The 23111-nt window shown below is 42.2% G+C and overlaps 1 protein-coding gene across 6 annotated transcripts; it reads right to left on the bottom strand.

Annotated features, from left to right (window-relative positions):
• Positions 1 to 5155: 5155 nt before the first annotated feature.
• On the bottom strand, positions 5156 to 22771 carry nudt19 (nudix (nucleoside diphosphate linked moiety X)-type motif 19). 6 transcript variants are annotated; one of them, XM_055651999.1, is made up of 3 exons: positions 22639 to 22653; positions 18587 to 18657; positions 5156 to 6430 (listed from the first exon to the last, which is right to left on the bottom strand). In XM_055651999.1, the coding sequence occupies exon 3, from the start codon at positions 6423 to 6425 to the stop codon at positions 5253 to 5255; it is 1173 nt and encodes a 390-aa protein (XP_055507974.1). In that variant the 5' UTR covers positions 6426 to 6430; positions 18587 to 18657; positions 22639 to 22653; the 3' UTR covers positions 5156 to 5252. The 6 variants fall into 6 exon arrangements, with proteins under 6 accessions (XP_055507974.1, XP_055507977.1, XP_055507975.1 ...); XM_055651998.1 differs by lacking the exon at positions 5156 to 6430 and adding an exon at positions 10759 to 12798 and having other exon boundaries at positions 22639 to 22734; XM_055651997.1 differs by lacking the exon at positions 5156 to 6430 and adding an exon at positions 10759 to 12798 and having other exon boundaries at positions 22579 to 22641.
• Positions 22772 to 23111: the final 340 nt, after the last annotated feature.

A 23111-nucleotide genomic window follows, 5' to 3' on the forward strand; every position in this document is an offset into this window, starting at 1 on the left:
GGGCGGGCGTGCTGACGTCACGCGCAGGGCTCAGTCCGCACGTCAATGATTTGGTCCGCATGAAACGTGGTGGTGCGCCAAGCTGCAGGACTTACTGCATGCTGAAGGGGACACGAACGTTTCGTGCAGCCACTGTAAAGTCTCGATGAGAAAGGATATGTTTTAAGCCCCTCGTACACACAACGATCTTAGAGCAGCTATAAGATCTTTGGTACACAGGACACTGAGGAGCTGGAACTTGAAATGTAAAACCTTCACTCTTTTTAGTCATGCAGTACATGTATGATGATGTAGCTGCAATATTTGCATTGCAATTGATTTTTGCTCGTAGTGAATACAAACATATGAATATATTGTATTTATGTGGTTGCACATTCTGTGAATAACATTTTCTTGACTGCTTTTCTCTTTCTCAGTTCCCCTGCATAACCCTTAATTCATTAACTTGTTGGAAGTACATAATTAGTGCAACCATTCCTTGCAATTTAACCATTGAAAGATCACATATCATTCTAGTAAATCTATAGGGTAGCAATGTTACAAAATTTTGAGATTTTAAAAATTAAGTCTGCAATTTATCCCATCAGATAAAGCATAACAATAAGTTTAATTTGACACCAAATTCACTTTCATATCTCAAGTATTAAAAAAGTTATGGCCATTTTCATACTCGGAAATTAGCATCTTGTTCCCTATTGATTTTCAATGGACATTACAAAAAAGCTGTGATCTTGGATAATCAAAAGCCCATTTCTTAAGGAAAGATTAACATTTTTAAATAGCCTAAGTGTCCAAAGATTATTCACAAATAATTCACAATATAACATGATTTTTATATCTAATTTACATTAATTTATAGGCCAAATGGAAGGAATTTAGTGTTCAATTGCTGTAAATAAATGCCCATTTAAATCGGCTTTCTAGTGGGTTTCTGTGAACGCGCTGGTTTAGAACGTTCGCATCGCGCTGGATTAGTGCCCTCAAATGCCGAGATAAATACTGCGGGATATAAAAAGCCCAAAATGAACTACTCGCTATAGATAACTTTAATTACAGGGTTATATATATGCCCCATTTAATGTAAAAATAAGGTACATACCTTTAATTGTTTGCTTTATAAAACCCTGGGGCTGCGAGAGGTTGCGGAATCAGAGAGTAATTTTAAAACTATTATAACTATATTATCGAGGCCTATAAAACTAATAATACCTTTTGCGACCGGGTCTTGCAGCGATTTTTCGTTAATGATTTATTAGGCTGAACATCTGCGATTAGTACAGCCTAGTAAAAATCGCGTTTTAAACCAGCCCCCTCCAAACAGCGCCAAAATTGCGGACATGGCTGTGGGCAGATTCCTAATGACGATTCAGGTAGGTTTTGTAACATACCTAGAGTGTGGGGCCCCGGGGAGAAGGGGGTGTGGGGCCCCCCCCTGGGGGAGGGGGTGTGGGGCCCGGTGTGGGGGCACAAAAAAAAAGGGGGAGAGGGGTGTGGGGCCCGGGGAGAGGGGGTGTGGGGGGGGGGGTGTGGGGCCCGGGGAGAGGGGGTGTGGGGCCCGGGGGGAGGGGGGGGGGTGGGGCACGGGGAGAGGGGGTGTGGGGCCCGGGGAGAGGGGGTTTGTGGGGCACGGGGAGAGAGGGGGTGTGGGGCCCGGGGAGAGGGGGTGTGGGGCCCGGGGGGAGAGGGTGTGTGGCCCCCGGGGAGAGAGGGGGTGTGGGGCCGGGGAGAGGGGGTGTGGGGCCCGGGGAGAGGGAGTGTGGGGCCCGGGGAGGGGGGGTGTGGGGCCCGGGGGGAGGGGGTGTGGGGGCCGGGGAGAGGGGGTGTGGGGCCCGGGGAGAGGGGGTGTGGGGGCCCCCGGAGAGAGGGGGTGTGGGGGCGGGGAGAGGGGGTGTGTCCGGGGGAGGGAGTGTGGGGCCCGGGGGGTGTGGGGCGGAGGGGGTGTGGGGATCACGGGGCCCGGGGAGTGTGGGGCCCGGGGAGAGTGTGGGGCCCGGGGAGAGGGAGTGTGGGGCCCGGGGGGAGGGGGTGTGTAGCAATGTTACAAAATTTTGAGATTTTAAAAATCAAGTCTGCAATTTATCCCATCAGATAAAGCATAACAATAAGTTTAATTTGACACCAAATTCACTTTCATATCTCAAGTATTAAAAAAGTTATGGCCATTTTCATACTCGGAAATTAGCATCTTGTTCCCTATTGATTTTCAATGGATATTACAAAAAAGCTGTGATCTTGGATAGTCAAAAGCCCATTTCTTAAGGAAAGATTAACATTTTTAAATAGCCTAAGTGTCCAAAGATTATTCACAAATAATTCACAATATAACATGATTTTTATATCTAATTTACATTAATTTATAGGCCAAATGGAAGGAATTTAGTGTTCAATTGCTGTAAATAAATGCCCATTTAAATCGGCTTTCTAGTGGGTTTCTGTGAACGCGCTGGTTTAGAACGTTCGCATCGCGCTGGATTAGTGCCCTCAAATGCCGAGATAAATACTGCGGGATATAAAAAGCCCAAAATGAACTACTCGCTATAGATAACTTTAATTACAGGGTTATATATATGCCCCATTTAATGTAAAAATAAGGTACATACCTTTAATTGTTTGCTTTATAAAACCCTGGGGCTGCGAGAGGTTGCGGAATCAGAGAGTAATTTTAAAACTATTATAACTATATTATCGAGGCCTATAAAACTAATAATACCTTTTGCGACCGGGTCTTGCAGCGATTTTTCGTTAATGATTTATTAGGCTGAACATCTGCGATTAGTACAGCCTAGTAAAAATCGCGTTTTAAACCCGCCCCCTCCAAACAGCGCCAAAATTGCGGACATGGCTGTGGGCAGATTCCTAATGACGATTCAGGTAGGTTTTGTAACATACCTATATAGGGAGGTTTCACGGCAGTCGGGTCACGACCCATACTGTTGCTACGCTACTCCAAATGGATTACACGCGATGTACTGCAGGTAGGCACTTACCATTGTTTCCAGCGTAGCGGGCACGTTAAAACCCGCTGAAATTGTCAATTTTTGCGCTGTAAATAATTATGGAAATCGGGATAAGCGTGTGACACATTTAGCCTACTTCAGAATTCCAAAAGTGAGGAGAAATGACGGTAGATAAAAACGAGAGCTGAAGGGACAACAGCCAGAGTGCTTGGCGAACATTGGCCGTTTGCTCACTGCATTTCATCACTGCATTATTTGTGTTTTTTCTTGTTTCCTTTGGCATCTAAAAAGTTTCAGAAGTGATAAATCTGGCTGTAATTTTTTTAAATCGCCCATGGTTCTCGTGGGTTTTTACATACAAAATGAAAACGCATCTGAAGAAAAATACAGCCAGATTTATCACTTCTGAGAATTTTTAGATACCAAAGGAATCAAGAAAAAAACACAAATAATGCCTTACTTGATGAAACGCAGTGAGCAAACGCGATAATTCCCAATATTGTCCATGTTTACCAAGCACTTTAGCTGCTGTAGTCCCTTCAGTTCTCGCTTCTCTATACCTTCATTTCGCTTCACTTTTGGAATTCTAAAGTTGGGTACATGTCTCTCACACTTACCCCGACTACCACACATTTTTTCAGCGCAAAAACTCAACATTTTGGCGGTTTTTAACAGGTAGGAAAGTACGCGTTTCTAGCATTAATAACATATACCGGAAATGACGGATGTCTTCCAGTTGGATTTAGCGGCTCCGTGCGTCGAGCCGTATGACCCAGTGAACTTTCGTGCAACCTCCCTATATACATTCCATCCATGAACAAAGTACCCCTCCTCAGTTGAGGTGCCCGGAACTGGTCAATGCAATCTAGTTGGAGTGTAATGCTTTAATTACACTCCAACTAGATTGCATTGACAAGTTACTGACAGTGAGGAAAGCTGTCAAACTATACAGTGGGATGTAGATCAGCCCCAGAAATGGCAGATAGAGTTCAATCCTAGCAAGTGTAAGATGCTGTACTCTGAGAGATCGAATGAAAGGGAAAGTTTTCAGTTAATGGCAAAACCCTTAATATTTATCCTTGAAAATAAAAATTCTACAGATGTTCTGAATTTGCTCCTCATTTACAAATGCATGGATAGTGACTGATTGTATACACACCAGCTCAAGTGAAATAATACTATGCAGAGATTGATTAATCATTTTTTATTTCATTTGATGCTGGAATTTGCTTCGGTGATTTTCCCAGAACCCTGATATTAATATTACACCATATATTTGAAATATCATTGCCTGTTGATACATGTATTATGAGCAGAAGGAATGGATTGGAAAGATTCAGAGGGATACGAGTCAAAACACATGCAAATATGACTATTGTACATGGGCATCTTGCTGGGCATGAATGGACTGGGCATTGATGAGTGGGCTAAAGGACTTATTTCCTTGCTGTATGATTCTACAATGCAGCAATGATAATGACAGACAGGGGGTATGGAGAGAAGGCAGGAACAGGATACTGAGTTGGCAGGCTCGAAGGGCCGAATGGCCTACTCCTGCACCTATTTTCTATGTATCTATCTGTGGAGAGATAAAGAATTACTTTTTTCAGATTTATGACCCCTCATCAGAACTAAGAAAAGTTGGAAAGGGAATATATTTAACAGGATAAAGAACTTGGGAAACTGAATGTGCAAGAAGGAACTGCAGATGCTGGTTGAAACCGAAGATGGCGACACAAAAAGCAGGAGTAACTCAGTGGGATAGCGTTACTCCAGCTTTTTGCGTCTATCTCGGGAAATGGATTTATAAAATGGGTGGTGGCTCCTCGTGAGTAAATTTTGGACATTCACAAATTAATTGTTTAGAGATAAGATTTAGAAGATAAGAGGTAGATATAAGGGTCTGAAGAAGGGTCTCAACCCAAAACATTACCTCCAGAGATGCTGTCTAACCTGCTGAGTTACACCAGCTTTTGTGTCTAATATAAGATTATCATGATTTTTTGTTGCTCTTCGTGGATGCTGATTATTCCCATTTGGATTTTCCCCCCAGCTTTTTACTATTCTGAGAACATTTCTCACCTTCATATGTTCTATGGGACCTGCTAGAATATTCAGAAAGATTTAGTGGTTTTAAGTTGTAATCATTTGGCCATGGCTTTCTTAATGTGTTTTTGCTCTGATATTGCTTTCTTTGTATTGGGGAAAATGTAATTAAAATTAAACAGATTGTTTTGAACAATGCAATGATATTTTACTTCAGAGTTTTTTTTTTTTGCTTCCTGGTCAGATAATTCAGAGATGACTATTGTGATGACTGTTCATCATTAATGAGTGGACATGTTTATATTGGGGTTCAATATTTACATACAGAGTACCGTCATGAGGTTTTCTGAATTCTACTCGGTGCAGTCTGCGAACTTCCAGCCGTGCTTGATTCAGAGATTTGGAGGTAGTGAGGTTTAATTCTGTTTCCCCTGTTAAATCTGGATCTTCTGGATAAAGATCATCCCCAGGTAACAGGGTGGCAAAACCATCAGATGCAAGTAGACGGATGGGAAACCATCGCTCACAACCTTCTACAGAACGATCTTGGCTAAATTGTTGCAAATCTTGGAGGTGGATAAATCGGCAAAGTCTGCCTATTTCATACCATTGTGGGGGAGGAAGAAAGAGTTGCTCAGATTGGTGACCCTTGATCACCTCAAGAGGGCGCATCCAACTGTGAAAGATTATTTCATGACCATCAGGTACTGTGAAAGGGATTTCTTCCAAACAACAAATGAAGAAGGCAGCATCAAACCTTTTACTCCCCTGGGATGTGGGAGTCAACCAATTACTCCACTCCTTCAATGCCCAAATATTTGGTAAACAGTCCAACTCTTTGCACAGTCTTATAAAATTTGCTGCATTTTCCTGCACAAGTGGCCTCCAACTTGCAAGTTTGTTTTGATCGTAATGTGCAAGCTGTATGACCCCTTGCTTGTTCAAGTCTTTGTCAGGGCTATTCGGCTTAACAAGGAGTATCCCAGATTCTTCAAAAGTCTCCCTAATGGCGCAAATACGGAAAGCTACCTCTCCAGGTATTTGAGATCCAAGTTTTCCCCTGTGCGTTGCAAAGATTGAAGACCTCCGATCAGTCTGCTTGACTGTATCCAATTTCAAGTTGGGCGACTGGCAATAAGGATGGAACAACTGGATCCACTCGTTGGAAAAATCAGCTGTGCTGATTCGACCTCCTGGGAACACGTAAGCATTGGGGAAAAATGTGCTTCTCTGATTCCGTTGCAACAAAAGCAAGGCAAAATCACATACTGACTTTGCCACGCTTGACAGAGTTAGATTCCGCTCGTGTGGTTGCTGAGAGATTTGCGTATTGATACCATTTTCGCTCAATTTGTGATTTCGGATACCTGCAGCCAGGATCACGGTCGCAGACTCCTTCCAGTATTTTAAGTCTCTATTCATCGTTGCTGCAAGAAACAATAACTTGTTAATTTATCTTTACAGGTATGAACTGACTTACTGACACATGTATGAATGAGTGTGTGGGAGACCAGTAAGATGGATGAGGATGGGTTTGCAGACTGTGCGGACCTGTGGGCATCTTTTACAAGGTGAGAAGAGAGCATTTTCACTTGCCTTCTATCGCTGTCTTCCTCCCACCTTTCAACCTCAGCAATCAGCGACTGTGGTGAGACGGGCAGAACTAGGTACACTGAGCACATTCACTTCCTCATCCACTAAGTCAACGAGTCTGGCTGGCAGCTGCTTTTTTCTTCCCTGCTCACTATCCTCTCACAGCTGGGTTTGTTCATTTCAGACTTACAAACAATTCAGCTTACAAACAATTCTCAGAATAGAAGACGAGGGGATTGTAACCTGGGGATTTGCTGTAATTGGTTGAACTGTACATTTGATACAGATCATCAGTAACCACATATTCAATTGTCACATTCAAAGAGAATGTAACCAAAAGAATTTGCAGCGATGTAAGGCAAGCGTGAAGTGAGCCACTGATGAGACCAAAAGCCAATAAACAGCAGGAAGCTGATCGCCTACTTTCCAGTGTGTCTTTGAGTGAATAGACACTGTGTTCTAGTGCCTGAGGACCCTACTGAGACAAACATTAACTGCTACTCGAAGATCATTAACTCTGCATATTTCTGATATTACGAGTATTTCTATAAACACCAATTGGTTACAATATAATTGATGGAATAGAACACAATTTTTGGCCTTTTATGGGCCACATTCATCGATTGCCATTAGGAAAATTTGTTTAAATGTGTGGTTTGAAGGCAATTACAATTTGTTCTGCCAATATGCAACTTTGCATAACCAGATTTCGCAGGGATATCGCTATTGCATTAGAGCAGACCTACTGCACTGAGGAACACACTAAACTTGTTGACCTTCCAGTTTAAGGAAATGCCTTCATAGAATTCTGTCAACTGGTATATTGCAGGGTGAAGGACTCAGTGCCGAGGGATGCAGTTGAAGCCCGGTGCAGTCAACACAAAGTCTTTGTGGGGAAAGACTGCAGAACCTGGACCACAGTTTAGGGTCCTGTTACCATGGGTCATGGAGAGGTTAAGCCATGTGTAACAGCCTATCAATCGTTTCATGAAGGGAATGATAATGAAAAACATTGTTAATATATTACAAGTGCATGGTACAATGAATGAACCCAGTGACATGTTCTGATGTGACCTTTACATTAATTAGCAAGACGAAGCATAAACGAGGCAACCGTTTTATATAATGCTTGTGCTCTCTGTCAAGGCCTGCAGGATCTCCTGGTTGTTAACCACTTTTAAGTGTTCTCCAATGCCAGAGTACATACGTTAAAATTAAGGAACAGCACCTTTTATTCAACCTGGATAGCTTACTATTCCCCAATTTCAAGTAATATCCCTTAACCACTCTTTCTATCGCAGTGCACACCCATTTCTCCCATTGTCTCCCAGAAATTTTCATCACTCTCCAGTCACCTAACCTCCTTCATGCACTTATCTCCCATTCCCAAGTCCCTCATTTTCCCATTATTCCCTTTCTTTTCCCTCCCTGTAGCTTTACATTTACCCTTCTCCCCTTTTCTGACACCATTTGTCTTTTTTACCTCTCGCATTTGTCACATACTCCACCCATCTGCAAATCAAACCCCCCCCCACCTATAATTTGCCAGGCTTTGTCCAGACCCTATTTTACAGTTTTCTCCCCATTATTACAATCTGCCTGAAGGGTCCCAACTCACAAAGTCACCTGTCTATTCCCTCCACAGATGCTGCCTGACCAGTTGACCTCAACCAGCACTTAGTGTTCCATGAAGATTCCAACATCTGCATTACTGTATAGGGTGATTTCACCAAAGGTCAAATGAGCGTAGATCCCCCTCACGTGACCGAAAATTTTAACTGGAGGACATCTCTCAGTTTGGTACATGTAAGTGAATGGGGAAACACGCACTTTCCCACCCGTTAAAAACATGGAAAACGGCCGATTTTTTAGCTGAAATTTTCTGTGCTAGTCGGGGTGACCGTGAAGCACAGCGACCTAAATTTTCAGGCAAAAAAAAATGATAGAAAGTGAGGTAATTACAAGAGGGAACTGAAGGTAGAAAGCGGCAGAAGTGAACAGCTGACAATTGCCGTGGTGATTTTAAGATCCAAAATATCGGGAATTATCGCGTTTGCTCGCTGAATTTCATCAAAAGTAAGTTAATAATGCCTTAGTTTTGGTGAAATTCAGCGAGCAAACGCGATAATTCCCGATATTTTGGATCTTAAAATCACCACGGCAAAAGAAAAGGAAACGTACCCGTGGAGCTGTCAGGTCCCTGAGGAGGAAAAAAAGATTTTGAAGCCAGTCAAGTAAAGACAGGAGGGGCGGGGCAAGTGGGGGCAGAGTTTTATCTCGCTTGCACAGAACCCGCGACCACAAAACCCACTAAATAGCCCCCTGCACGAACGTGTTAAGAGCTTGCTGCGGGCCAGCTAAAATCTCGTGGCGGGCCGGATGTGGCCTGCGGGCTATATTTTGGAGACCCCCGATCTAGGACCAGATGTCAGACTTGGAATTAAAGGGCGCTCTTTTAGTAAGGAGGTGAGGGGGAACTTCTTTAGTCAGAGGGTAGTTAATCTGTGAAACTCATTGCTACAGGGCTGTGGATGCAAAATCAGTGGATATTCTTAAGGTAGAGATAGACAAATTCTTGATTAAAACGGGTGTCAAGGATTATGGGCAGAAGGCAGGAAAATGGGATGAGGAAGCAGAGATCAGCCATGATCGTATGGCGGAGTAGACTCGATGGGTCGAATGGCCTAATTCCACCCCCACAACAGTATCTAAAGGGCATACCTGTTGCTGAGGGAAATGGCCACAGGGGACTCCAGAACTCTGTGCCTACTCCCTTTCCTGGTGGTCACACATCTACTTTCAATCTGTACTCTAGACTTGACCGTCTCACTGTAACTCCTATCTATGACCTCCTCAGTCTCCCACATGATCCCGAGTTCACCCAGCTGCTACTCCAGTTCCCCAATGTCATCTGTAAGGAGCTGCATTAGGACACACCTCACATAAGTTTAGTCCTCTGTGACATCGGAAGGCTCCCCAACTTCCAACATCTTGTAGGAACATGCAACTGCCATAACCATCAGCTTTACTTAACTAGCAGAAGATCATTTATGAAAGGAAAAGAAAAGCCAACTGTACCTTTACACCAAAGTTTCTCAAGCCAAAGCCTCAAATTCATGTTTCCAACACAGCCATAAGACTGTTTTCAGCTTGTTCAACTGAAACTCACCAAGGCTTATTACTTTTATAAAGTTCTGCTCTCCTACAACTGCTTTCAGGTTGTCCAACAGAAAATCCTCTCAGCACATTAAAAAAAAGCATCAATGACAATGCAATCTAGAATGAATAAGGAACTCAAAAACAATCAGTATTAGTAAAAAATGAAGTGGAGAAACTAATTGGACTGAACATTGGTAAATTCTCAGGATGTGATGATGACCTACATCGCAAGATATTAAAAGAGATGCCAATGAGGATGGTATATAGAATGGTGTCATCTTATGAAACTCCATAATATCTAAAACAGACAGATTTTAACCCCAATATTTTAAATGGAGGGGGAAATGGGGAATTACAGATCAGCTAGCTTGACAACAATAGGGCAAATATTACAATTCAGTATTAAAGTAGTAACAAGGTTTTTGGAAAATATGATAAAATGAGCAATCAACATGAATATATGAGAGGGTAGCTCTTGATGTGCGCAGCAGAAACTCCTGAGCAATCAACATGGATATATGCGAGGGTAGTGCCTGCCACGGAACTGGGAACCTGCCTGGAGTGGCAAGCCAGCAAGCCTGGCTCCCGCTCATCCCTGAGGACCAGTGAGGAGGGTGGAGGAAGTTGGTGACGGCAGCAGACGTTAGAACAAAGGGTCGGTAAGAAGAACCAGGGGTCTTACCTTCCACGCCCTCAAAAGTCAGCTGCGGGAGGTGGCCAGGCGCAGATGGTTCACTGGACAATCTGGATGAAGGGGATGGCTGTGATGGGCCTTTATGGCCAGCTGCAGCTGGAACTTGCCACTGCAGTCCATGCTCTGGAACTCTGGCCCATTCCCATAGCTGACTTCTGAGGCTGACGTTGAAGGCTGGTATCTTGCCCCCCTCGGGGACCTAGGGTATTCTGGTACCATTGGACTTCTCCCAGAAGCCGTGACCACAATCGCAATACGGATAATCTTGAAAGGCTCTGGAACCAAGGACACTGAAAAATTGATGGCAGACTTATATAACCATTCAATTGTTTTAATTGGCAAAATAATGCTTACTCGACTTTGTTGGTGGTAAAAGTTACAATGTTCTTTGAATGCTTCTGAATGTCATTGATATTCAACTTCTCAAAATCTTTAAAAAAAAAATTTTAATCGTGACACTAAAGCAAATTATTATAACTCTTTCTCTCTAATCAAATAAATGAACATATTGAAAAACTAAGTACAAATTCAGCAGACACATTCCACGGCACAAATGCCAGGAAATTAAACAGATTGGAAATCCATTGTAAATTGCCAAAACCCTGGCTGGGATGATGTTGTATTCTATTAGAAATTTTGTTCAGAACAAATGGCATCAAACAAGATGACTTACATTTCTTTTCTCTTTTAATTAAACCAAAATCAGATTCCAGCATTGCAGATGAGCTGAACCCAAAGTTCTTGCATAGAGTAGAAAATATTTTGCAGAGTGTACACCAGTGCCCTGACTGCAATTGTTAAAAACCTTTTCTTATTTGTCCATAGATGTTAGAATTGGCTTGTCCGACACGAACAGTCCTGGCTCATTGCTGCCTGTAAATCCTTCTTGTCCCTTAAAAAAAAAATCAATGTTGAACCACGGTCTCTCTTTTAGATATTTAGAGGAAATATGTTTCTCCGAATTTCCTATGTATGGTTGACTCTTATGAACGACTAGAATATTCTAGCTAAACAAAATTTGTGCAAGTTACACTACAGCCATGTTTTTTTTTCTAGGTTTAATGTTCAGTGTGAAAATTCATTCAGAAATAAATGCTTATCATTACACTCGCTAACATTTATTTCAGGCACATGTTTTTGCATATTAACCAGGCAATTCACCTATGACTATGAGGATGATTGTTTATTTCTAATGGGTGGACATGTTTATATTGGGGTTCAATATTCACATACAGAGTACAATCGTGAGGTTTTCTGAACTCTATTCGGTGCAGTCTGCTAACTTCTAGCCGTGCTTGTTTCAGAGATTTGGAGGTAGTGAGGTTTAATTCCATTTCCCCTGTGAAATCTGGATCTTCTGGATAAAGATCATCCCCAGGTAACAGGGTGGCAAAACCATCAGATGCAAGTAGACGGATGGGAAACCATCGCTCACAACCGTCTACAGAACGATCTTGGCTAAATTGTTGCAAATCTTGGAGGTGGATAAATCGGCAAAGTCTGCCTATTTCATACCATTGTGGGGGGGGAACAAGCAATCTCCCAGATTGGTGACCCTTGATCCCCTCAAGAGGGTGCATCCAACTGTGAAAGATTATTTCATGATCATCAGGTTCTGTTAAAGGGATTTCTTCTAAACAACAAATGAAAAATACAGTATCAAACCTATTTCCCCCCAGATACGTGGGAGTCAACCAATTACTCCACTCCTTCAATGCCCAAATATTTGGTAAACAGTCCAACTCTTTGCACAGTCTTATAAAATTTGCTGCATTTTCCTGCACAAGTGGCCTCCAACTTGCAAGTTTGTTTTGATCGAAATGTGCAAGCTGTATGACCCCTTGCTTGTTCAAGTCTTTGTCAGGGTTATTCGGCTTAACAAGGAGTATCCCAGATTCTTCAAAAGTTTCCCTAATGGCACAAATACGGAAAGCTACCTCTCCAGGTATTTGAGATCCTAATTTTCTCCTTTCCGTTGCAAAGATTGGAGATCTCCGAATAGTTTGCTTGACAGTATCCAACTTAAAGTTAGGTGATTGGCAATAAGGATGGAACAACTGGATCCATTCTTTGGAAAAATCAGCTGTGCTGATTCGACCTCCTGGGAACACATAAGCATTGGGGAGAAATGCGTGTCCCTGATTCCGTTGTAATAAAAGTAAGGCAAAATCACATATTGCCTTCTCTAGGCATGATGGAGATGGATTCCTCTCTCGTGTAGGTGTTGAAATTGTAGGTTTACTGGGCTGAGAATTGGTAGCGCCTTTACTCATAAGCTGTTTTTGAGTACCTGCAGCCAGGATCACAGTCGCCGCTTCTTTCCAATATTTTAAATCTCTATTCATTTTGCTGCAATAAATAGAACCTTTTAGATTATTGTTAGTTGTTATTATTACTCATCAGCTGATGCAACTTATCATTGAAAAACATTTCTACTGTGAGCAGTATCCTCAGTGTTCTCCAATGTGAGCTAGCAGCTATAGTGCTCCTTAGTTGGAACCAGCACCTTGTACTTTGAGGTATGGCTGACATTCCTTTGCCACCTCATCTCTTTCCCTCCTAACTTCTTAATCATACATTATAAAAATATTTATTCGAATCTTTAATAATGTGGAAATAAAAAATGTCTCCAACTGCAGGCCCTAAAAAAAATAACTCCAGCTTTATGCTGTTATGATGATATTTAAACAAACTAAGGTCTGAACGAAGAAACAATGGGTCTTCCTTGTCAAGTTATTTGTCCCAGAGAATATAAAGAGACGGATAGGTAAGATTTAAAAATATATATGTTGTTATGAGTCAAGATCAGAAGTGCTCCTTCAGATATCTGGATGAAGCCGTCTGCAAAGCTTCTGGGAATCAGCTTCCAGTCATTGTAGAATGCCCCTTCCCTTAATGATTAACAAATTCATGGGTCCATAGCTGGTCATCTGACAAAGTCATGGAGCTATAATAGCATGGATACAGGCCCCTTGGCCCAACTGCTCCATGCCAACTAAGATGTCTAACCAAGCTAATCCCACTTGCCTGCACATGGTCCATATCCCTCCCAACGTTTCCTATCCACAAACATATTCAAGTGTGTTTTTAAGTGTAATTATACCTGCCTCCAACACTTCCTCTGCAACTTATTCAATATATGCACCACCATCTGCGTGGGGAAAAAAATGCTGCTCAGTTCTATTTTAAGTCTTATATCTCTCTCACTTAAAACCTTTGCCCTCATGTTTTAGGCTCCCGTGCGCTGGAGAAAAGACTGACTATTCACCTTATCTATGCCCCTCATGATTTGATAAAACTCCATATAGTCACGCCGCAGCCTCTTATGGTGCTTTTGATTTTCAGCTTCCCTTTGCTGGCATCCCCAGAGAGAATTTAGGCCAATGAGTCTTGGCTGTAATGATCTACTGGACCTCCATGTCCTTAGATTTCCGATTCAGTTTGGGGGCTCATATGCTCCCGTCACTAATGTTGAGGCCATGTTTTTTTCACTGTAGTAAAAGTGGTGCAATTTTGTATAATATCTACTGGGAAAAATTATGACAAAATCATAATTTACTGGTCATTGACTTTCAGTCTACAACTTGTTCCTGAGGGTGCTTCCATCTGACAGTCTTTAAACGTGTTTAAATTTCCTGGTTGGTTTGTGTGTCAAAAATCAATAACTGTAAGAATTATTGCTAACCAGGTAAGAATACTGAACTTCAATGAAGTTAAAATAACACTGTTCCAAATTAGAATGCACATCAAAAATTAAAGGCAAATGTCTGGTTTGGGACTGAGGCAGCTGAAATAAGGAATGTTGCTTTAAATTTGGAGTGTACAAATTGAGTCAGTGTGACATTGGAAAATGGAGGAAGTCAGGGTGACAAAAGTAGAAAAAGTAATGCATTTCGTTGTCTCTGTACTGTACACTGACAATGACAATTAAAATTGAATCTGAATCTGAATCTGAAAAAAAGCAAGGCATTTCAGAAATGTAAACATGCAGATGTAAATTTTAAATTTGAGGTATTATGGGAACCACAAACCCATGTAGGACAGCAGGAATAGCGAGGATGTGTGACCAGGACTAGGTGTCAGATTTAGCCAGAGTTTTGAACGGCCGAGAAAGAGGGGTAAATGTTTGCAATACCTGTAGTACAATGCTTATTGTAGGGTGGAAAAAAGATCACTGATGTTTGAATGTCTGACATTCAAACATCAGGCTTACTAACAATTGAATGTGATACATGTACATATAGTTTAATAGCATGCAGTGATTGAATTGGACATTCCATGTATGTTTCCATCCATATCTGTGTCAACATGAGCAAGTTTCAGATGAGGAAGTTATGAATTGATATTATGGGGAGTTACAATTTATGAATGTATTTATGAATATAGTGAAATGTCATTTGATTATCTAATTGTACTACAACTATAGTTGAGCAAGAGCCTGGGCACGATAGACGAGGATATTATGCTAGACCATGCCAAAGTATGCAGGAAAAGGTAAATGAATCATGGTCACAGGTAATTTAATTTGCTTTCTTTAGGGCCCTTTCAAAACAGTGGTACTGTTTAAGCCTGAATGGTTTTACATAAATTATCAAAGATTTTAGAATAGTAGAGCACTGGAGCAGTAGATTGGAAGAAGACATTGGGCCCATTGGGTCGACAAGCATTTTAGCTTTGTTTAATTTTAAGATTCAGCACAGAAACAGGCCATTCAGCCCACCGAGTCCATACTGACCATCGATCACCCGTTCACAGTAGTGCTATATTATCCCAGTTTCTAATCCACCCCCTTACACACTCGGACCAATTAATCTACAAACCCACATGTCTTTGGGATATGGGAGGAAACTGGAGTGCCCGGAGGAAACCCACGTGGTTCAAGGAAGAATATGTAAACTCCACACTGGCAGAACCTAGGGTCTCTGGCCCTCCGAGGCAGCAGATCTACCAGATGCACCACTGTGCCGTGAGCAGGAGAGTAAAAGTAACAATATAGTGTTGCAAAAATATTGGAACAAATGAAATTGGCTGCATAGTCTCTTGGGATTGTCTCTAAAGGCAGATTTGGGTCCTAAATGTCCAGGGTACAATGGGTTCAGGAAGGGTAGTGAAGGAAAGAATAATGGGGGGTGTGACTATTTTGATAAATAATATTTAAGTACTAGAGAAGGCAGATGTCCTTCAGGAATAAAGGACAAATCTATAGGAGTTCGAAAACAATAGAGCTGCCATTACATCTTAGGTTGGCCCCTATACACAACTAATTGTTTGGAAGTATATAAAGAAGATTACATGGAAATTATTGAAAGGTAGAAGAACTATGTAATAGTGATAATGGAGAACTTCCATCTATTCCGACACAGACTGAGGTAGCAGAAAAGCGGGGGAACTATTTCTCACGTTTTCTGAATTTTAATCTAAACATTTCCAGTTTATTACAGAAGGAATCTCTGTAGGATTATGGTTGTCAGGGACAAGGTGGGCGAGGTGAGGAACATTTGGGAAAGTAAGTATTTACAATGTGATATTAGGTCTAGATTGAGGAGCAATCTAGAGTAAATATATACTTATTTGGAACGGTCTTTATTTCAGTAGGCGGCAAATGAATCCAGCCATGTTTAACTAGAATTGAGAAAAAATGAAATTGAACAATGGTGATCTTTAAAAGATGTTAATTTGCACTCTATGTCCATTCCCACAATCTCCAGATTAGTGGAAGCTTTGTAGGGTAGTATCCAGTAGTGAACTTGTCATTTGGAGCTATCCTCTTCTCAAACAGGTAAACCATTTTAGATTTGGTTGGTGGAAGGGGTGGGGAGTGAATAAATAGTTTGCTACTTTCTGCTGAGATCACGATATGATATCACGATTGACTCCGATAGATAACTGTAAAAAAGGACTAAACAAGCTCGAGCAAACTGGAGAGGGACAGATTGTTGATTAATTGTCATGTGTACTTGGTACAATGAAATTATTTGTTTGGCATACATAGAACCATTGTATGAACTAAACCCCTGAATGGTTTTTTGCCTCTGTCGTCGAGGGTCAGGGATATCTTGGAATGGCTACAGGTCATTCTCTGAAAAGGGAGAATGATCAGCCAGAGGTCGTGATAAACATTGGCACTATTGACATAGGTAAAAAGAGTTGAGGTGCAGCAAAGTGAATTTAGGGAGTCAAGGGCCTGTCCCACTTGGCGATTTTTTCGGCAACTGCCGGCATCATTGACTGACGTATCAGGTCACCGAAAAATTTGCGGAGTGATGACGTATTGACGCGCGGTATTTTTTCAAGTGTCGCAACATTTTTTTTGGCACCGCTGGATTTTGAATTGTTCAAAATCTTTTGGCAACATGATATGAAAAATGGGACAGGCCATTTAGGTAGAAAGTAGAAGAGCAAGAACTTCAAGGTTGTAATCTGTATCTTATTTCTTGTGCGAAATGCTAATGAATATAGAAATAGGAGGGTAGGTAGCTAATTGGGGTGGTGCAGGAGGAAGGGGTTTAAATACTTTGATCATTGGGACCACTTCTTGGGAAGATGCATGTTGTACAAGCAGGCCAAATTACATCCGAACTGGATGGGAACTTACAGGGAGTTTTGTTTATTATTGAGGCTTTACGTTAATTTGGCATGGAGGATGAAATGGAAAACAGTAGTACATTAGGTAGAAAAATGAAGTCAAATATAGATTATAATTCAAATGAGTCAACAAGGAAGAGTAGTTGATGACATGATAAGGCAGACAAGTTGCATTAATTTTGGTGCTAAGAATCTAATAGGCAAGGCTGATAAACCTGAAAAGAAAAGGCACCTGAAAAAAAACAATATAAATGTAATCACAGAAATGTGAATGAATTAAGGACAGGAATGGCACTTTAACTAGCCTTCCCATTCCCATTGACCTTTCTGTCCTGGGCCTCCTCCATTGTCAGTGTGAGGCCACACGCAAACCCGATGAACAGCACCTCATAGCTTATAACTCAACGGTATGAACATTGAATTCTCCAATTTTAGGTAACTTCTACAAACACCTCCCTTCCCGTTCTCCACCCCTGCACACCCGCACTCCCACTATTCCCCACTCCCCCCCCCCCCCCCCCCCCCCTCTTTCCCTGTACCACCATTTTAATCAGCTTTAACCAGCTTTTAAGTTCACAACTATGTATCCCTCTTGTGGTCACACCTGCTTCTATCTCTAGCCTTTGGCCAACAATCTGTCTATAAGGAACCCCCTTACCCAAGGTCATCTGTTGCCAGCCATGATTTGTCCTGCCTCTTTTTGGCTCCAGTTTTTTTCCTGTTCTCCCCCCCTCCCCTACAATCAGTCTGAAGAAGGATTCTGACGTGAAACATTACCTATCCATTTTCTCCAGAGATGCTGCATGACCCGCTGAGTTACTCCAGCACTTTATGTCCACTACCTCCCTGCACTATGTTTCATGTCCTGGCTAATGAAGGCAAGCATCCCATATGCTTTATTCACCACCCTATCCAGTATTGCTACATTCAGGAATCTTTGGACTTTGGACAAGATCCCTTTGATCAGTAATACTCCTTGGGACCCTATCATTCATGGTATATGTCCTACCTCTATTTGACTATCCAAAATGCATCATCTCACATCTATCAGGATTAAATTCCATCTGCTATTGCCTTGCCCAGCTTATCAGTTGATCAATATCATTGCATACCCTTACTAGCCTCCTCACTATGAAATACAAATTAATTTTTTGTATCTAAATGTGCTAATCCTCCATCCTATATTCACACTCAAGACATTAATACATATAACAAACTGCAAGAGTCCTAGTGCTGATTTTTACTGGTAGTCATCAATGCAATCCTTGAACATCATCCCGAATCTCCTACACTAAGCCAATATTGGATCTGATTTGAAAACCTTTATACTTTAATTATTTGGAGCCATCCATGTGGGACCTCAAAAGCTTTGCTGAAGACCAGATTTACTATATCGATGTCCTCAAATTTAGTTATTTCTTTAAAACTTCAATTAGTCAGACAGGCTATCCCACTAACAAATCGGTGCCAATTCTCCCTGATTAATCCCTTACATTCAAAGTGTACATTAGTCCTGTCCCTCAGACCTTTAGATTAGCTGGCCTGTAGTTACCTGTCTTATCCCTGCTGCCCTTCTTGAATAAAGGTATCACATTTGCTGCCTTCCATCATCTGGCATCTTACCTGTGAAAATCAAAGATTTAAATACTTCTGTCAGACCCAACCAGTAATCTCGTCATTTTAGGATACATCTCATCGGGCCCTTAGAATGTCATTGTTGCAAATGAAATCTCCAACAACTGTGCTTTTCTCCAAAGTGAATACAGGTGAAAAGTATTTATTTAAGATCTTGCCCAATTCCTCACACTCCATGCATAGATTTCTCCTTTGATCCCTATTGGGTTCTACTCTTGCCCATTTACTTTCTTTATCTTAATATACTTATAAAACACCTTTGGATTCTCTTAATCCTGTCTGCCAGTGATATTTTGATTACCCTCTCTGCTCTTCCAACTTGTTTTTATTTTCCTGGAAAGTCTCCATGTTTTCAGTGCTCTCTACCTGTTATATTTGTACTTTTTGTTCTTTTTAAACCATACTTTCCAGGGTTCCCTTGACCGGCTATCTTTACCCTTCAGCTTTATGGAACTCTTTACCCTTGAACTATGTTTCACTTTTCAAAATCTCTTAATCAAATATTGCCCCAATGTCACAAATGCAGTTTGGGTAATGCTTTTGTGGAACAGTTCCATTTAACCCTCAAGCATGACTCTAGATTTCTAGTTGCCTGGATCTAGCCCTCTCCTATTCTGCAATCTCCACCCCTCTCCCATTCTGCAGGCTTTGTCTTTTACCTTTACACTGTTCCAATTAAGCCCAACGCAAGTTCAAGAAGGAGCATATAAATTTCCAATTAAGCATGTTACAGCCACATAGTTCAACATCAAATTCCAAAAGATTAGATAACCAACCTTTTCAGTTTGTATCAGAAATGGAAGGTTCTGGTGAAATGTCAAAAATAAACTCTAGTTTACTCTCTCAACAAATGCTGTGTCACCTGTTGGACACCCATCATTTTATTTTAGTTCAGATTTTTACCAATTGTAATAAACTGTATCTTAGTTCCAACACTGTTTCTTTCTCTCTCGCTCTTCACCATCCTCATTTATTACCTATTTATTTACCATTTGATGGATCACCTCAAGCCTCACTGACCTCCTTGAGTCCAGTTTGCCTGCTTTTCCCCTCCCCACCACAATCTGTCTGAAGGATTCCGACCCATAATGTCACCCTATCTATGTTGTCCACAAATGCTGCATGACTCTCCGAGTTCCTCCAGCACTTTGTCTTTTGTCGTATATCAGATTCTGCAGTTCATTGTTTCACATTTAGGGCTACTCTAATTTGCTTGTGTACTAGTGTACTATGACCTCCAGCGGATCTATCCTTCCAGTGGATGTTTTGTTGAACTCAAATTCATTGAACATCCATCTTGGGGTTATTTGTCTAGGCTCTAGAGTATTCACTTGGTAAGTACGCTGTGACACTCACGTCATGATAGAGAAATTAAATGGATGCCTGCAAGATAAGAATAGGACGAATAGAAAACTAGGTGCAGGAGTAGACCATTCGGCTCTTTGAGCCAGCATCGCCATTCAATATGATCATGGCTGATCATCTAAATTCCTGCTTTTTCTCCATATCTCTTGATTCCTTTAGCCCTAAGAGCAAAATCTCTTAGCCCTAAGAGCTAAATGCAAACATTATGACATTTTCCTAGCTAGAGGTGAAGGTGCAAGTCCATCTCACCTCTGGACTCCTGCACCAGCCCTTCTCAAAAAAATGTTCACGCATGTCGTACATCCATCAAAGAGAATGCCTACAAGTCTTTGGTCAGGCCCAAATTGGAGTATTGTGGAGCCATATGGGATCCTTTCAACAACAACATCACCCTGGAGAAAGTACAACACCGAGCAGCCCGCTTTGTATGTAATGACTACAAGCGCAAATTAAGCGTGAATAATATGCTGACTTCTCTCGGATGGGGCTCCCTAGAGCACCGCAGAATCAGGCTAAGACTTATTGCAATTTACAAGGAGATTCACAAAATCACGCCATCAAATCTCCTGTCATTCCCACAGCATCAACTGCCATGAAACAAGACTAACTAACGGTCCCTACATCATTAACTCGCTAAGTTTCAATAAACTTTGCTACCAATATTCCCTTAACCCAAGGACGATAAGGGAATGGAATAGGTTACCACCCAACACACGTGCTGCCCCCAATGTTAAGTCATTTAAAAAGGGGATTGAGCAACTAGATCGCCACAACTTGGTCAAAAGTGCCCACTTCAAAATTTAATCACTACTCTACTCACTCTGACCTGCGCAAGATAACTACTGATGAGGTGTTTGCGCAGTAATCAACCAGAACCAGAACTCCCTTCTGTCATACAACATGGAAAAAGGCTTTTGGCCCACCTCATCCATGCCAACCTAATAGACCATGTAAACTGGTCCCATTTACTAGTGTTTGACCCATATCCCTTTAAGCCTTTCCTATCCATGTACCTGTGAAAACGTCTTTTAAATGGAGTTTTGTTCCTGTCTCAATCATTTCCTCTGACAGTAGGTTTGTTGCAAAACCTACCTTCAGCGACGCTGTAGGTCTGTCGCTGCCCGTGTGCGCGATTTTGGCGCCTTTGAGAGGGGGGCTGGTTTAAAACGCGATTTTCTCTCGGCTATTCAAATCGAGGTTGTTCAGCCTACTTAGTTGCTGACGAAAAATCGCTGCGAGGTTCGTTCGCTGCAGGTATTTTTAAACTTAATTGGTTAATTTAATTGTTAAAGTAAGTTAAAAATCATCCTCTAAACCCGCGACCGCCAACAACGGGACGGATCTCATGCAGGGGACAACGGAAGGTAGGTTGTTTATTTTTACATTAAAAAGCGCTTCTTAAGATCCCTTTAAACAAAGTTTTATGTTGCGAGTAGTTAATTTGGGGCCCCATTAAATCCCGCAGTATTTTTCTGAGCATATGGGGTACAAATCCGCCGCAATGGGAAAGTTCCAAACCAGCGCGTTCCACAGAGTTCCACAGGATCCCACTCGAAAGCTGATTTAAATGGTCATTAATTTACAGCAATTGAACACTAAATTCCTTCCATTTGGCCTATAAATAAGATTTAAAAATCATGTTTTATTGTAAATTCTTTGTGAATGTTATTTGGACACTTAGGCTATTTAAAAATGTTAATCTTTTCTTAAGAAATGGATAGATGTTTAGATTAGTAATTGAACTTTGGAATTAGCTACAATTGGGTAACTAACTAATTATATGCTTTAATTTCAGGTCATCCAAGTAAGATTGTTTCATATTTGTTTCAGAATGCTTCAATCTATAATAACTGAAAATTTATTTCAGTTCTCTTACTTTTTAATAAAGTTATGGCCATTTCACTGTCCTCGATCACAGCTTTTGTGTTAAGTCAATGGAAAAGCAATAGGGAACAAGATGCTAATTTCCGAGTATGAAAATGGCGATAACTTTTTTAATACTGAAGATATGAAAGTGAATTAGGCGTCAAATTAAACTTATTTTTGTGCTTTATCTGATGGGATAAATTGCAGACTTGATTTTAAAAACTCAAAATTTTGTAACATTGCTACTGACAGCCTGTTCCATATACGTACAGCCGTCAGTGTAAAAAGGTTGACCTTTAGATTCATATTAAATCTTTTCCCTCTCACATTAAACGAATGCCCTCTAGTTCTTGATAACCCATCCCTTGGTCAAGACCGTGTGCTGTACCCTTCATGATTTCACACAGCGCTAGGTTTACCCTCGCAGTCTCCTAGACTTTACTGAACAGTGTCAGCCTGCCCAAAACCTCCCTGTAACTCAGTTCCTCCAGTCCAGGCGACATCTTTCTAAATCTTATCGGCATTGTTCCCAGCTCAATGACAGATTTCCTATGGCTGGGTAACCAACCCTAAAGTAGTCAGAGGCCTGTAGTCCAGAAAAACAAACTTCCGCCACCACATTGTTTCCCACCTGTGTGTCCCGTCCCCTCTTGCCCTCCCCCTCCATTGCCCCCTTACCCTCCGGTTCTCCCTCCCCCTTATCGTCGGATGTGGACACCACTCACTGCTCCCCCTCACCGTCCAGTGCCGGTGCCAGCGCCCCAGGGCCGCGCTCCTCCCCCGGCGAATCCTCTGGAACAGTTGGTGCCGCTGCCAATCTGCGCGCCCCAGGGGAGGTCGCGCGGCCTCTGTTGGGCGGGAGCGCGCGGCGGCGGCGGGTGCGCGCGCGGCCCCTGTGGGTCGGCGGGAGCGCGCGGCGGCGGGCGGGTGCGCGCGCGGCCCCTGTGGGTCGGCGGGAGCGCGCGCGGCGGCGGCGGGTGCGCGCGGCCCCTGTGGGTCGGCGGCGGGAGCGCGCGGCGGCGGCGGATGTGCGCGCGGAAAACAGCCCCTGTGGGTCGGCGGGAGCGCGCGGAGGCGGCGGGAGCGCGCGGCCCCTGTGGGTCGGCGGGAGCTCTGCTATAGGATCTTTGTCCGTAACATTCAGATCCCCCAGGTACACGAAAATGCCGGAGAAACTCAGCAGGTGCAGCAGCATCTAATGGTGTGGATGA

The sequence above is a fragment of the Leucoraja erinacea genome, chromosome 21, assembly GCF_028641065.1.
Source record: "Leucoraja erinacea ecotype New England chromosome 21, Leri_hhj_1, whole genome shotgun sequence".
NCBI classification, from domain to species: Eukaryota; Metazoa; Chordata; class Chondrichthyes; order Rajiformes; family Rajidae; genus Leucoraja; species Leucoraja erinaceus.